This window comes from Drosophila takahashii, chromosome 2R (genome assembly GCF_030179915.1).
Source record: "Drosophila takahashii strain IR98-3 E-12201 chromosome 2R, DtakHiC1v2, whole genome shotgun sequence".
Taxonomy (NCBI): Eukaryota; Metazoa; Arthropoda; class Insecta; order Diptera; family Drosophilidae; genus Drosophila; species Drosophila takahashii.
The window spans coordinates 34,666,743-34,683,223 of record NC_091679.1 but is presented as its reverse complement, the minus strand read 5'-3'; the positions used below and the strand labels follow the sequence as shown (position 1 = coordinate 34,683,223).

General features: G+C 46.9%; 1 protein-coding gene across 11 annotated transcripts in view; it reads right to left on the bottom strand.

The window, feature by feature from the left end:
- The window catches only part of Dscam1 (Down syndrome cell adhesion molecule 1), a 63,722-nt gene that overhangs the window by 12,063 nt on the left and 35,178 nt on the right, over nt 1–16,481 (bottom strand). For 4 of the 11 annotated variants that reach the window (XM_070213076.1, XM_070213075.1, XM_070213077.1 and 1 more), the window contains exons 5-7: nt 1,673–1,792; nt 390–1,616; nt 50–205 (exon numbers count right to left, since the gene is read on the bottom strand). In XM_070213076.1, coding sequence (XP_070069177.1) covers nt 50–205; nt 390–1,616; nt 1,673–1,792 — 1,503 coding nt within the window. Of the gene's footprint in view, nt 1–49; nt 206–389; nt 1,617–1,672; nt 1,793–5,080; nt 5,369–5,882; nt 6,171–12,960; nt 13,275–13,513; nt 13,805–15,504; nt 15,794–16,481 lie in introns of those variants that run through there. The other 7 variants (XM_044393361.2, XM_044393358.2, XM_070213073.1 and 4 more) reach the window with 6 other exon arrangements.

Here is a 16,481-nt window from a genome sequence, read left to right as displayed (position 1 = left end):
AGGAAAGTGGTTAGTCTGTGTTTTTTATTATTTTTTAATTATATCCCACCATCGGGTTCAGTTTGGCAGTGGATTGGTACGCTGCGAACGCCATCTCCTCCGGCTGTGGTGGCCAAAACCTGCATTGTGTAGTTGGTGTACTTCTTGAGGCCATGGAGAACGGTGTCGGAGGAGGCAGTCTTCTTGTAGTGTCGCTTGGTCTCATCTAAAATAGTTTTTATACAGAGAAAAAATATTCAAAAATGGTATTTAAAACAGTAGCAGAAGCCACTGCGTGCTTGTGCGTCGAAACGCTGGCAGCGCAGCGGTAGAGAAACTGCCTATCCCGTGGGATAGCCACCACTGATTTAAAAGAATTAACCAATTCCAAAAGGGTAGACTTTACTTACCATACCACTCGTCGCTGGGGGCATAGACAACCTTGTAGGTCTTGATCACTCCGTTGGCGGATTCCAGAGGTGGGCTTACCCAACCGACACGGATGGTCTGCGAGGTCAGGGTGGTGCAGGCGGTGTCGCTGGGCGGTTGGCTGGGCGTTCCCTCGGCCGTGAACTGCTTCTCCTCCTCGCTGAGTGGACCGGCTCCGATCTTGTTGAATGCCTGAATCACCACCGAGTACTGGGTGTAGACGCGTAGGTTCTGCAGCTCCAGGTTGTGCTCCTTGCCCTCCTCGGTGATAAAGTTGATGGTCTCGAAGACATACGATGAGTTGGTGTTGGACAGCTTGTAGCCGACGTAGTAGCCCAGGATCTCTCCGTTCCACTCGGTGCGTGGCGGTGGCTTCCAGGTGACGCGCATGGTGGTCTGGTTCACGGGCTCGACCTTGATGTTCTGCGGCTTGCCGGACGGGGCTTCTTCGGCCGTGATGATGGTCACAGCTTCGGAGGATTGCGATGTACCAATGGCGTTCTCGGCGACGATGCGAATGTTGTAGGTGGTGGCGGGGCTCAGTTTCTGCACCTGGGCTTCGGTGGTGTGTCCGGGCACAATAACGCGATCGATTTCGCTCCAGGAGGCACGGGAACGCTTGAACTCAATGATGTACCTGTCCAGCGGGGAGTTGCCATCGTAGGGTTGCGCCCAGCTCAGCTGCACGGATCTTCCGGACTTGTCGAGCACCTTCAGGGCATAGGGCATCTCGGGAACCTCTTGGACAATCATATTTATGCTGGCATCGTCGGAACCAAAGGCATTGGTGGCCACACAGGTGAAGAGGGCGGAATCGGATCTTTCGGTGCGCTTAATGGACAAACTGGACATAACTCCGGTGGAAAGGATCTCCTCGCGAATGGTGTATCGGTTGTCGTTCTTGGGGTCCAGTCGCATGTTGTTCATGTTCCATAAAATGCCAATGGGTTTCTCGCCCTTCGCCTCGCACTGCAAAACGGCGGGTTCTCCTCGTCGGGCGGTCTGGTTGCGCAGCTTCTCGGTGAACTCTGGAGGGGCCTGAACGCTGATCATGATCACTGCCGAGAGTCCCGAGCCGATACCATTGATAGCCTCGCACAGGTAGTAACCCTCATTGGTCTTTTGGATGTTGTCCACATGCAGAGTGCCCTCCTCCACGCGAATGTTGTCGCTCTTCTTCAGATCCTTGTACTCTCCGGGGGTATCGCCTGACGTAATTTATATTAGTATTTTTCTTAGGGTTTTTAGAAGAATTTATACGCACCAACTGCTTTCTTCCATGTGACTTGGGGTTTCGGGAAGCCATCAGCTTTGCACTCAACCTTGGCATCGGAACCCTGGGCGAAGGCCTTATCGGTGGGCTCGAGGATCCATCTGGGTGGTACTGTTGGTCGAGTTTGTTGGTTGACGCGATGTGGAAAGATAATATGTTAGTCAATATGTGGTGGTTTCTTAGCATAATTAATAGCATGCAGTTGGATAAGAGTATCAGAGGAATCGGAAGGACAGACGTAGATTCAAGCAAAGTGAAATGATTTTTTCAAGTTTTTCATATTTTAATTGGATAACGAGTTTTAGAAAATGAGATTCAATAAATCGTATCATTTCAGTTTTCTTTTAATGTGTGGAAATATCTTAATGGTTTCTCTTTAATGGCAATTGCTTAACTGTTGATTGAAGATCATCTACTCGGACACATTAAAACATGTCCACACATTCACTTATAATCAAGATGAAAGTAAAAGGCCAAACTACAACCGAAATATTAGCACAAATAACCAAGATGATAAGGGGACAAATGAAAGTGGGCTTTAATGAAACTAAAGTTAGAACAAACTAAAGGTTAAATTTCATGCAATCAGTGCAAAACGAAGTTCTGTTTTTAGGTTACTCTAGGCATTTTGTATTTCTTCGCCAACAGACTTCGTTTTGTGTCTTACTAACTAGGTAAATAATGATTAATAAATTAATAGATAAGTAATGAAGGATTGGAATGGGATATGTGGGTTATTTCAGGGCTGGACAGATCAGGGCGAATTGTTTACGTTTGTGGAAGCGCACATACTCAGTCTCGTTTGACGGAAGACTGAGTTCCTTAGTTACGTTTAGGTTTAGTTTGGATTAAGTAGACAATTAGAAGCGATTATGATATTGGATTAGATCTTGCAGCTATTGGTTTATTCGGTGTTGGAGCATGAGCCCTGTGAACTTGTATTTTACATAAAAACCAAAACCTCTCGAGGAGTTTAACAAATTAGAAACTGTCAGGCTGTGAGTCGTATCCCTGAATTTCTTTTCAAGGACAGTGCTTAGTAGAGTGCTGTGTGTGTGTGGGTATAGCTGTGCATGTATGTGTGCAGAGTCAGATCTGAGCTGTTTTGACATATGGATAACGATCGAATAAGCTGAGTAGATATAGATATACAGTGGGACCTTGGTTAGATCTGGACTAACTTTGCCCGACGCTTAACGGTTTACTGGTTGAGTTCAAACTTCACATATTTACAAGAGTATTTAGACCTCAATGGACTTGGTTTCACTTGGTCTACAGTTGCGGAATATCGATAAAATCAAGGAAGTCGAAGAAAAACTGGATTAGCTGGAGCAAGAGGAGACGAAAGTGAGAAGGAAATGGCACAAATCTGATTCCCCCAAATTACCATTCACAACTAGCCTGGTCCGGCGTTCTGCCACGCCCACCTGGTTGATCGCCCGGCAACTGTAGTTACCCGCATGCCCCTCACCCGCCCTGTTGATTAGCAGTAGACTGGTGTGCTCGCCCACTGTGGCCTGAGTGACGTCATCGTCGCCGTCATCGTGCACCTGTCGCCCATCTAGCCACCATTCGAACAAAATGGGCGTGGCCCCCCGACTGGCAATGCAGGTGAGTTGCACATAATCGCCGACATCGCAAACGGAAGCGGAAAGCAGCAGCGAAGACAGCACAGGTGGTTCTTGGGAAATTATTTAAATTGAGGGAAAAAGCGCCATTATTAAGTTTTCAGGTCGTAAAAAAATAAACCCATTCCACTTATCAGTGTTCTTTCTATCATAACACTTCCTAGTAGAAACTAATCTTAAGTCAGGAACAAATAAGGAAGAAATGAGTGCTTAGCTAAAAATATGGTTGAAATTTATTTTTCGCACAAAAATGTGAATTCATTTTTAGAGGACTTCAGAAATTAAATACATATTTTCTAATTGCTCTCCTTTTCGTTTTATTTAATTTTGAAATCACAAGTTAATACAATAAGAAACTATTCATAATTTAAGGTATACTGTAATACCCTGTATGAAAAGCTGCCCTACATTATTTTCCCTATTTAAAGATAAAACTTGTGGGCCTTCAGGATAGAATCAATGAAGGATAACTTTATACAAACGAACAAAAAAGGCACAATTTACAGATATTCACACCACGGAGTGACCGGCAGTACCCTTCACTTTCAGGATGGACCAGCGACTGGCCGATCCCGCCGCATTGCTGGCCACACACGTGTAGTTGCCGGAGTCGCCGATGGTCGTCTGGCGCAGGGACAGGATCAGGGTGTACTCGTCGATCTTGTGGTAGATGGAGCGCAGCAGCGGCTGTCCGTCCTTCAGCCAGTAGATGTCGATGGGCAGGTCCCCGGAGGAGACCATGCACATGACCTGCACCGCCTGGCCGCCATTTACCCCGTTGGCATTGAACTGAAACTGGTCGACTTGGGGTCGCTCTGCGGGGAGGATGGGGTGATAAGAAAGCCGTGCAATCGATAAAACACACTGTACAGCAGGGGGAATGTCGAGTGTCCCCAACTCGTGTTGTATAATACAGGTTCGTGCTAATGCAGTACCAACACCAAAAACACAAAGACATAGATTAGAAAGAGAGTGGGGATTTACAGATGCCTTCATCCTATTCTAGGAGCCTACTAGGAAGCCACCTCCAGCAATGGATTCTTGTTAAGGAGAAGGTAAAAACAAACCCTTGACACTCAGGGTGGTCTCTGCCAGGGTTTCGCCCGCCCGATTGGCGCCCTTGCAGGTGTAATTCCCGGCATGATCACCCCCGACGCTCTCGATGTTCAGCGAACTGCTGCGCCGGCCGTGCATCAGGATGGTGACCCCGGGCAAATCTCCGGCTGGTTGGCCATTGTAGTACCAGGTAATGTTGAAGGGCGCATCGCCATGGACCACCGCGCAGGACAGCTGGTAGTAGTCGCCCACGTACAGGGGCGAATTCGCGGGCAGAGGCGCCAGCTTGGGGGGCACTTCAATTTAGAGTTTCCAAAAAAATAGTGGGAGAAATAAAAGTTAAACATAAAATATAAAATGTATAGAAAACTTCTGCCTATAAATTCCTATCACTTGATGATTATAAGACACAACCCCCTAATATTCTAAGGAAACTTCGAAAACAAACTCTTCCCTTAGTTCTGTATCCTATTCTAATCCTTACAGTTCAGTGCAATCTGGGTGACATACATGCAAGCTTTTTTGTGTGACAGTGCTACAGGCCATTTCAAACTAAAGTGATGGGTCTAAGATCGGTCAGAGATTCAGAAAAAAGAGAGAGGACAGCAGCAGCAGAGACAGAAAGTCATGCAGCGACACTTTTTGCAGACGCAGGGGTTAGTAACCGGCCACAAAGAAACTACTCGAGCGACCCGAAACCCGGAGAATTCCTAACCGTAGACGTTCAGCGGCGTTGTGAACTGCTGATGCCCCGCCAAATTCCGCGCATGGCAGGTGAAATTGCCCGCATGTGAGGCTTCCACGGCCTCGATGGTCAGCACACTTCCGCGACGACCCACGCGGGCCGTGGTGATGCCCAGATCCTCGGAGATTTGCTGGCCATCCAGGGTCCAGTCGATGGTCAGGGGCAGATCCCCTCCAGGCACGGAGCAGTGGAGCGTCAGGTACTGACCCACCTGGGCGGGACCCTCCTCGAAGGCGAAGGGTATGATGCGCGGCAGAACTACGTGTTTCGGTGATGGATATATGGTAAAATAAAAGGTGCACAAAATTAAATCATAATCGCAAGGAAGCTCCACTTAAGACTAAGGGTCAGGACCTATAACTTTTAACTGGGTGCTGTAGGTGGCCCTGCCAGCGGCATTTTCCCCATGACAACTATAGTTGCCCGCATGACGATCGGCCACACTCTCGATGGTCAGCACACTACTCCTTCGACCCATCTTGGCTATGAGGATGTCCTGGTCATCGTCATTGAAAAGCGGTTGGTTGTTGAACGTCCAGCGGATGTTGAGGGGCAGATCGCCCTCCGTCAGGGTGCACTGGTAGGTGATATACTGGCCCAGATGGGTGGGCTGCGAACCGGTGGCAAAGGGCGTGATTTGGGGCAAGACTTGCGGGGTACACAAAACACAAAAGCAGTGTGAAATCAACATAGAAATACGGAAAATCAAAACAAATCAAGATGATCACTATCTACACTAGGGATTAAGAATGCATTTTGATATCCAGCCCACCGTTGACAATCAGGGCGGCTGTGTACTCCACCATTTGGGCCTTGTTCCTGGCCCGGCACGTGTAGTTGCCCGCATTGTTGCCATTGACCGAATCAATCGTCAGCACATTGACCTTCTTGCCGATCTTCGAAGTGGTGACCCCGTGGTACTCGTTGATGGCATAGTCATTGAACAACCAGGTGATGTCCACCGGCTGGTCGCCCTTCGAAATGGTGCATTGCACGGTCACCGAATCGCCAAAGTTGGCGGGCTCATCGCCGAATTCAAAGGGACTGATATGGGGTGGCACTTGGAAAAGAATGATTGATCAAGGGATGTAGGAAAAATAAGCTTTACCCTAGAGATCCCCCTTAGAACTAAGCCACAAAAGCCAAGACACAAAAGCCAAAGCAAACATGCAATTTGTAGTGGTGTACTGTGTTTAGGAATAACTGAAATAGGGGTGCTTACTAATAGAAACCAACTAAAGCAGAACGACACTCAAGTGCTGTACAAAAGCTGCATCTTCCCAGGCAAAGTACCATTCACTATCAACTGGGCCGTGTAGACAGCCGATGCCCACAGATTCCTCGCCTTGCAGGTGTAGTTGCCCACGTGGCGGGCATTCACGCCATCGATCATCAGCACACTGAGGCGCTTTCCCATCTTCGAGGTGGATATGCCCGAGTAATGGTTGATGGGATAGTCGTTGAACAGCCACTCGATGTCGAGCGGTAGGTCCCCAGAACTGACCAAACAGTTCACGGAAACCGAATCCTCAAAATTAGCCGCAACTTCGCCAAAGTCAAAGTGTGCGATCTTGGGGGCAACTAATGAACACAGTAGGGAAAACCATGGGATCTTAACACAAAAGGTTTCACGAAATAATATAGGAATGTAAATATGTTACAGAAAAGTAAAAAAAATGTCCCCAAAAGTACCATTAACTATCAGTTTGGTGGTATAGTTTACAGCTGCAGCGTGATTCTTGGCCCGACAACTGTACTGCCCCGCATGTCGCGCCTGTACACTATCGATACTCAGCATACTGTTCCTCTTGCCACCTTTTACTACATTTATGCCGGAGTACGAGCTAATTCCGTAGTCATTGAAAAACCACTCGATATCGATGGGTAGATCTCCGCTGGAGATGAGACAAGTCACCGAAACGGAATCCTCAACATTTGTAGGTTCGTCTCCGAAGTCGAAAGGCGTGATTTTTGGAGGAACTTTGGAATGAAGGGGAAGTTTAATGAAAATTGCAAGAAATTAAGAAAATCCTTAGGACTAAAAACATTTAAAACTATTCAATATGAATACCGTTCACAATAAGTTGGGTGGTATAGTTAACAGCAGCCGCATGATTCTTAGCCCGACAACTGTACATTCCTGCATGTCGCGCTTGGACACTATCGATACTCAGCACACTATTCCTCTTGCCACCTTTTACTACATTTATTCCAGAGTATGAGCTAATTCCGTAATCGTTAAAAAACCACTCGATATCAATGGGTAAGTCACCGTTGGAAATCAGACACATGACCGACACAGAGTCCTCCACATTCGTTGGGGTATCACCAAAGTCGAAGGGCGTGATTTTGGGAGGAACTTGATTTTATGGGAGGAAATAAAACAATAAACTTAAATCTGGCTAAAAATGATTAAAGTTATATATCCCATAGAGAGTATAATAACCATTGACAACTAAGGCCGCCGAATATTCACTGCTGGCCGCCTTGTTCTTGGCCTTGCAGCTGTAGTTCCCCGCATGTCCTGCATGCACGGAGTCTATTGTGAGAACACTGGTCCGCTTGCCTCCTCGCAGGACCGCAATTCCCGAAGCGTAGTTAATGGGCTCTCCGTTGAATACCCACTCAATATCAATGGGCAAGTCACCGGAGGATACAAGACAGTTGACCGAAACGGAGTCCTCAAAGTTAGCAGGGGATTCACCAAAGTCAAAAGGCGCTAGTTTCGGTGGGGCTTTAGTGTGTGTTGGGTGCAACAAGGAAGGTGTAAAGAAATTAAACTTTAAAGAAAATAAACTCTAGTTAATTTTTAGAGAGAACAAATCTATAAGCAATACCATTCACAATCAATTCAGTTGTGTAATTAACAGCGGATGCATGATTCCTCGCCCGACAACTATATTTCCCCGCATGACGAGCATGAACATTGTCTATAGTCAACATGCTTGTTCTTTTCCCTCCTCTATAGACAGTCATTCCAGAGAAGGAGCTAATTCCGTAGTCGTTAAATAACCACTCGATATCGATGGGTAGATCTCCACTGGAGATCAGGCAAGTCACCGAAACCGAGTCCTCAACATTTGTCGGTTCATCGCCGAAGGTGAAGGGTGTGATTTTTGGGGGAACTTTGGATTAAAAAAATAATTGATAAATATAGAAAAAATCATATGCTAATCTACAAGACTAAGACGTCAAAAGAAGTACCATTCACAATCAATTCTGTGGTGTAATTAACAGCAGCTGCGTGATTCTTGGCCCGACAACTATATTTCCCCGCGTGACTAGCATGAACATTATCTATAGTCAGCATGCTTGTTCGCTTTCCACCTCTGAGAACAGTCATTCCCGAGTATGAGCTTATGCCGTAGTCATTAAATAGCCACTCGATATCGATGGGTAAGTCTCCACTGGAGATCAGGCAAGTTACCGAAACCGAATCCTCAACATTGGTCGGTTCATCGCCGAAGTCGAAGGGTGTGATTTTTGGGGGAACTTTAAGGATTAATTTTTTAAAATATAACAGAAACTAATACAAATTCTTAGTTCTAATCTAAAGTTGTCCTAAATAATATCTCAAATACCATTTACTACAAGATCGGATGTGTAGTTGACTGCAGCTGCATGATTCTTCGCACGGCAACTATATTTTCCAGCATGTCGTGCCTGGACATTATCTATACCCAAGACACTGCTTCGTTTCCCTCCCTTAACAACAGTGATACCAGAGTAAGAGCTAATGCCGTAATCGTTAAAGTACCACTCAATATCGACGGGCAAATCTCCGCTGGTTATTAAACAAGTGACCGACACAGAATCCTCAACATTGGCGGGCTCGTCTCCAAAGTCAAAAGGTGTAATCTTTGGGGGAACTTTGGGATAAAGTCAAACGGAAAGATTAATAAACGAAAAGTAACATTTATGATTAATAGAAGAACCTAATGAAGTAATACCATTCACAATCAGGCTGGTGGTATAATTTACAGCAGCGGCATGGTTCTTGGCCCGACAGCTATAATTTCCCGCATGACGGGCCTGGACACTATCGATACTCAGTACACTATTCCGTTTCCCTCCCTTCACAACCGAAATTCCCGAATAGGAGCTAATGCCGTAATCGTTAAAGAACCACTCAATATCGATGGGTAAATCTCCGCTGGATATGAGACAAGTGACCGAGACGGAATCCTCAAAGTTGGTGGGCTCATCTCCAAAGGTAAAAGGTGTAATCTTCGGGGGAGCTTTAGGAGTTTCAAATTAACAAATTCAAATGGAGTAATTAACAAATGAGAGCAAACATTAATATTAATAGTAAACCTATAGAAAGAAGTACCATTCACAATCAGGACGGTGGTGTAATTAACAGCAGCAGCATGATTTTTGGCCCGACAACTATAATTTCCCGCATGACGGGCCTGGACACTATCGATGCTGAGTACACTATTTCGCTTGCCTCCCTTCATAACCGAAATTCCCGAATAGGAACTAATGCCGTAGTCGTTGAAAAACCACTCAATATCGATGGGTAGATCTCCAGTTGAGATTAGGCACGTTACTGACACGGAGTCCTCCACATTTGCAGGCTCTTCGCCAAAGCTGAAGGGTGTGATTTTGGGCGGAGCTTGTGGGAAGGGTAATGGTATGGAGAAATAATAGTCAGAAAATCAAGAAAGAACTCTTATTTAAATTTAGGTAACTATTGTCCCCTGCCAACCGTTAACAATCAGGGCCGCTGAATATTCGCTGCTTGCCGCTTTGTTCCTCGCTTTGCAGGTGTAATTTCCCGCATGTCCTGCATGCACTGAATCTATTGTGAGGAGATTGGTCCGCTTGCCCCCTCGTAAAACCGCAATGCCTGTTGCATAATTGATGGGCTCTCCACCAAACAGCCACTCGATATCGATGGGCAGATCACCCGAGGTGACCAGACAGTTGACAGAAACGGAGTCCTCGAAGTTCGATGGCGACTGCCCAAAGTCGAAGGGTGCAATTTTGGGTGGGGCTAAATGGGTGTAGAAGGGATGTGGGATTTAAAACGATAATAAAATCAATAAAAGGTAGCTCTGTCTGATCTGAATATCCCACTCAATCACCATTCACAATCAACTCTGCTGTATATTCCGCAGAGTCCGCATCATTTCGCGCCTTGCAGGTGTAGTTTCCCGCATGTCCTGCATGAACGGAATCGATGGTCAGGATGCTCGCCTTCTTGCCACCCTTGACAATGGACACTCCGGTATACGCGTTTACGTGGGCCCCGTTGAACAGCCAGGTGATGTCCATGGGCAGATCGCCCAGGTAGATCAAACAATTCACAGAGACGGACTCCTCAAAGTTGACGGCATGATCGCCAAAGTCAAAGTGTGCGATTTTTGGGGGCACTTGTAGGGATAATGGAAGGGGAGTAGGATATAGCAAAGAATAAGTTTATAAAAACTAGGAAAAACGGAAAGTCTAATATATTATCGGCAGTAGTGCCATTCACCACCAGTTCGGCGGTAAAGTTAACTGAGGTGGCCCGGTTGACAGCCACACAAGTATAATTCCCGGCATGATGATCGCGGACATAATCTATGGACAACGCGCTGATTTTCTTTCCCAACTTGACCATGGATACATCGTAAACATTCTCATTGATCTCACGTCCGTTGAAGAGCCAAGCGAAGCTGACCGGAAAGTCGCCAGAGGTCACAAGGCACTGAACACTAGCTGATTCTCCGAAATTCGAGGGTTCATCTCCGAAATCGAAGGGGGAAATTTTGGGAGCCACTATTTAGGGGATTTTTTTAGGTGTTAGGGGAAGTAAAGAACGAAAATAAAAATTAAAAAGCATTCTAAATATTGCAAAAGTATTAACCATTCACTTTCAGCTCGGCTGTATGGTTTACGACACCGGCTCTATTTTCGGCAATGCAGGAATAGTTTCCAGCATGTTTGGCCGATACCGCTTCGATTGTCAGCTCATTGATGCGCTTGCCACGCTTGGTGGTCAGGATTTCAAGGTAATCCTCAAAGGGCTGATTATTGAGGGTCCAGGTAATGTTCACGGGCAGATCCCCACCCGATATGGTGCACTGTACATTGACAAACTCGCCGTAGCTCATGGACTCCTCGCCAAAGTTGAAGGGACTTATTTTTGGCAGTACTGAGATTGGATGGGGTTCAAGGGTATTCAAATCAACATAGGTAAATCATAAACAAAGTGCACAGATCTTATAACTAGTAAGAGTTATTTTATCTCCTCCGGCTAACCATTCACAATCAGACGAGCCGAGTGCGCCGTGATTCCGGCCTTATTCTGCGCGTGACACGAATAGAATCCTGCGTGATGAGCGGAAACGGACTCTATCGAGAGCACATTGATCCGCTTGCCGATCCGCGAGAAGGATATGTCGTGGAAACTATCGATGGTGGCGTTATTCAGCAGCCAGGTGACATTCATGGGCAGGTCGCCACCCAAAATGGTGCACTGCACTGAAGCAGGTTCTCCGTAGTTCAGAGGCTCCTCTCCGAAATCAAAGGACGCTATCTTGGGGGCAACTTGGGGGGCAGAAATTAAAGACCAAATGGGTAAGTTCACAGTGGGTCTTACAAGCTCAGTTAGACGGGTTGAGTTAGAAAGATGGGGGGTTAGATTAGTAGCAACCTTTAGTAACCGCAACCAAGACTATTTCAAGATCCTATCAATTTAAGTACCGTTCACTGTTAGGTCAACGCTATACGTAGACGTTCCAGCCTTGTTGCTGGCTATGCAGGTATATCGCCCCGTGTGTGCTGGAGTAGCACTCGGTATAGAAAGCATGCTTGTCTTGCCACTGATGCGATTTGTTCGCATCTGGGGTTGCAAGTGATCGAGTCCTGAATCGGAATCTCCGGCGCTCCGCTCGAAACTCCAGTGCACCTTGATGGGGCGGTCGCCCTTTTGGATTTGGCAAAACAAATCGATGGAGTCGCCCATGTTTATCAGATCCTCATAGGCGAAGGGCACAATTTGGGGCAGAACTGGGAAGTGAGTGAGGGGTTCGGGGTTGGATGTCAAATAAGCTCAATCAACAGAAGATTAACACACAAGTCTACGTAATTTAGTTAGTAACCATTGACGAGCAGCTCGGCGCTTGAGCTCACGTTCCCCGCATTGTTGCTGGCCACACAGCTATAGTTTCCGGAATTGGCCGCCTTCACCGATTCCACGGTGAGCAGGCTAATCCGCTCCCCGATCTTGTTGGCCATCACGCCCAGGTGCGTGAAGAGGGGTAGGCCGTTGTGGATCCAGCGAATTCTCAAGGGAAGATCGCCCTTGGCCACGTGACAGGTCAACTGGACGCTGTCGCCCTCATTGGCCTCCGCATCGAAGCTAAACGGATGGATGCTGGGCAGGACTGGGATGGGGGGGGTATCATTTTAAAATCATTTACAAAATAAACCAAAGTAAATGTTAGCTTCTAAGAAAGAGTTCAGGGGGTAATAACCATTGACTTTTAACTCCGCACTGTAGCTGCTCTCGCCTGCTTGGTTACGAGCCAAACAGGTGTAAACCCCACGGTGCTCGGCTGCAATATAGTCGATATTCAAGGTGCTCGACTTGCTGGACATGCGACCAATCACCACATCCATGTCCCCACTGTTCAGGGTATGATTGTTGAGAACCCACGTAATGTTGATGGGCAAATCCCCCTTGATCACCGTGCACTGGATACCCATGGTCTCGCCAGAGTTAGAAGCCTCATCGCCGAAGTCAAAGGGTCGGATTTGAGGAGGAACTAAATCACAGAAATTGGGGTTAGAGTTCGGAGGGGGATAAACGAAAAGAAAACAACGCAAAAACTTAAAAAGGAGAGTTTAAGTATATTAACCATTGACCACCAATTCAGCGCTTTGCTCGGACATCCCAGCCGCATTGGTGGCTATACACTTGAACAGCCCCCGATGATGGCCATTGATGGCGTCGATGCTCAAGGAACTCAGTTTGGGGGACATTTTAATGATGCGTATTCCGACGTTCTCGTTGGTTATTGGTTGTCCATTTAGAGTCCAGTGCAGCTGAAGAGGTGTGTCGCCTTTGAAGACCATGCATTGAACCGCGGTGCTATCACCGTAGTTGGAAGGCTCCTCACCGAAAACAAAGGGCATGACTTGAGGGGGCACTACATACAAATGAGGGAGGAGAACTCAATACTCGCACTATCGATATGACAAAACAGCTTGTTATTCATTTTTCAGTTATTTAACACTCTCACTTTAACCAGATGTAATTCCCAAACTTATTCAGCTGATGTATTTCATATTCAGCGCTAAGGAAATACTGCTCCAACACCAAACACCAACATACAACAGTAAGTGAAGACAATATAGATAGTAAGCGTGCTCTTATTTGCTCATATTTTTATATTTTTTGTGAGAACAAACCATTAACTTGTAATTCAGCTACATATTCACTGGTGCCCGCCTCATTTGTGGCTATGCACTTGTAGACACCGCGATGATATGCATTTAACGAATCAATATTCAGAGAACTCGTGCGCTTATTCAGACGCACCAAGGTGAAACCATTTTCACCGTTTATAATGGGAGCCGAGTTGAGGGACCAGCGTATCTCCAGGGGCAGATCTCCCTTGGGCACCACACAATTGGCACTGGCAATATCGCCCACATCGGCGGCAGATTCGCCAAAACTAAAGGGCAACACCTGGGGCGGCACTTAAATGGACGGGGAGTGAGTGACAAACGATTAAAACTCAAAGAAATATAAACAAATAAACTGTTAACTAAGAAATATGAGTATGATATGAGTAATGACCATTCACGTGCAATTCAGCGCTATATTCAGCGCTGCCCGCCTTGTTGGAGGCAATACATTTGTACAGTCCTCGATGTCTGGCCTCAAGTGAATCGATGCTCAAGGAGCTGGTACGCGGATTAAGGCGCGATAGAGAAAATCCATGTTCACCGGTTATGATGGGTGCTGAATTCAATGTCCAGCGGATCTCCATGGGCAGATCACCCTTGGGGACCATGCAAAAGCCTCCTGCCATTTCACCAGTATTGGCTGGCTCAGTACCAAAGTCAAAGGCTTGGATTTGTGGTGGAACTTTTGAGAGAAATGGAGATGTGGTAGAGGAAAATCAAAATAAGAACTCAAAAAGTAAACTTAATAGAAGATCTAAAAGTAGTGATTAAATCAAACAAACCGTTCACATCGAGTGTGGAAACGTATTCAGCATATCCCGCTGAATTGTTCGCTATGCATTTGTAGCTGCCCCGATGGACAGCCTCCAGTGAATCAACATTCAGCGAACTGGTTCGCTTATTCAGCCGCACCAACGTGAATCCCAGCTCACCATTTACAATGAGAGCGGAGTTCAGAGTCCAATAGATATCAAGTGGCAAGTCCCCTTTGGGAACCACACAGGTTACACTTGCCACTTCGCCGCGATTCAGGGGCTCATCACCAAAGGAAAAGGGGCTGATCTGTGGTGCAACTATATAGAGGAAATCTTTTTACTTAAGAGAAGAAGACAAAGCTCTAAACCACCAAATAAACCAGGTTCGTGTTAGTAGGAAGCAACTTTACAGGCGAATATAGAGAGATCCTGTGGGGGTTTCACCAACCATTCACTTGCAGATCAGCGGAATAAATCGCTCGACCTGCCAAATTCTGGGCCACACAGCTGTAGGAGCCGCGATGCTTGGCCTCCAGTGCGTCCACACTCAGGTAACTGGTGCGTTGGTTCAACTGCATCACTGTGAAGCCATCCACACCTGTCACCACAGGCTCACCATTCAAAGTCCAATGGATTTTTAAGGGTAAATCACCCTTGAGAACAACACAAGTGACGCTTAGAACATCACCCATATTCAAGACTTCGCTGCCAAAATTAAAGGGCGATACTTGAGGAGGAACTGCAGAAACCGGAAGGATTAAATAAAATTAAAGTAAAATCATAATGTAAATGAATCAAATCAAAATAAAAGGTGTTTAGAGTGAGGTGCCTTCTCCGTGTACCGTTGACTTTTAGCTCCGATGTGGTGAAACTAGAACCCGCCTTATTCTCCGCAATGCACTTAAACACCCCTCGATGATCTTGTTCGACAGCGGCTATATTCAAAACACTCGTCTTGGGTGACAGTTTCAGTATGGTGATTCCCTCCTCGCCGTTGATGATGGGTCGCGAATTCAGCGTCCACTTGATGGTGATGGGCACATCGCCCTTCTGCACCATGCACTGCACTCCGGCATTCTCACCCGTATTAACAGGATCATCGCCAAAGGAAAACGGCGCTATCGAAGGTGGAACTGCATGGCAATGAAGGTAATGAAAGGACAAAAGGATAAGGGTTGAGAACCAAACGAAAAGCGAAGAAACAAAAGCCGATTTTAAGAGCTTCTTGAGATTAACCATTGACAGCCAGGATGGCGGATTGCCTGGTCTCCCCGGCATTGTTGGTGGCCACGCAGGAATAGTTCCCGGCATGTCGGGCCCTCACGGATTCGATGCTCAGAACGCTGATGCGTTGGCTATTCCGGGTGACAATCAGACCATCGTTGGTGTACACACGACCGCCGTTCTTCGTCCAGGCTATATCCACGGGTAGATCCCCCCGGTTTACGGTGCAATAGGCGGACACCATGTCTAGTTCGTTGATCACATCCTCACCAAAATCAAAGGGCATTATTTGCGGTAGGACTGGATGGATAAGCAGGGAAAGGATGGCAAAAGAAAGACAAACTTAAGAAACTGAATTCCCATAGGATGGACAATAACCATTAACTGCTAGCATGGCGGACTGGGTGATGGCCCCCGCGTTGTTGGTGGCCACGCAGGAATAATTGCCCGTATGACGCGCTCGCACGGACTCAATGCTCAGGACACTCAGGCGCTGGCTATTCCTGGTCACAATCAGACCATCGTTGGTGTACACACGACCGCCGTTCTTCGTCCAGTAGATGTCCACGGGCAGGTCGCCCTTGTTGACCGTGCACGAGGCCGAGACCATGTCCAACTCGTTGATGCTCTCCTCGCCAAAGTCAAAGGGCACGACCTGGGGTAAGACTGGGGTATGGATGGTGGGAGGTTGGGTTAACAGAAGACAACCGAACGGAAAATCACACAAAATCTCCTAGGAATCATAAGGCTATTAACCATTGACCGCCAGGATGGCGTATTGCCTGGTCTCGCCCGCATTATTGGTGGCCACGCAGGAATAGTTCCCCGCATGACGCGCCCTCGCGGATTCAATGCTCAGGACACTCATGCGGGTACTCGTCTTGGTCACCACGATGCCATCGTTGGTGTAGACTCGACCGCCGTTCTTAGTCCAGGCCACATCGATGGGCAGGTCGCCCTTGTTCACCGTACAGGAGGCCGAGACCATG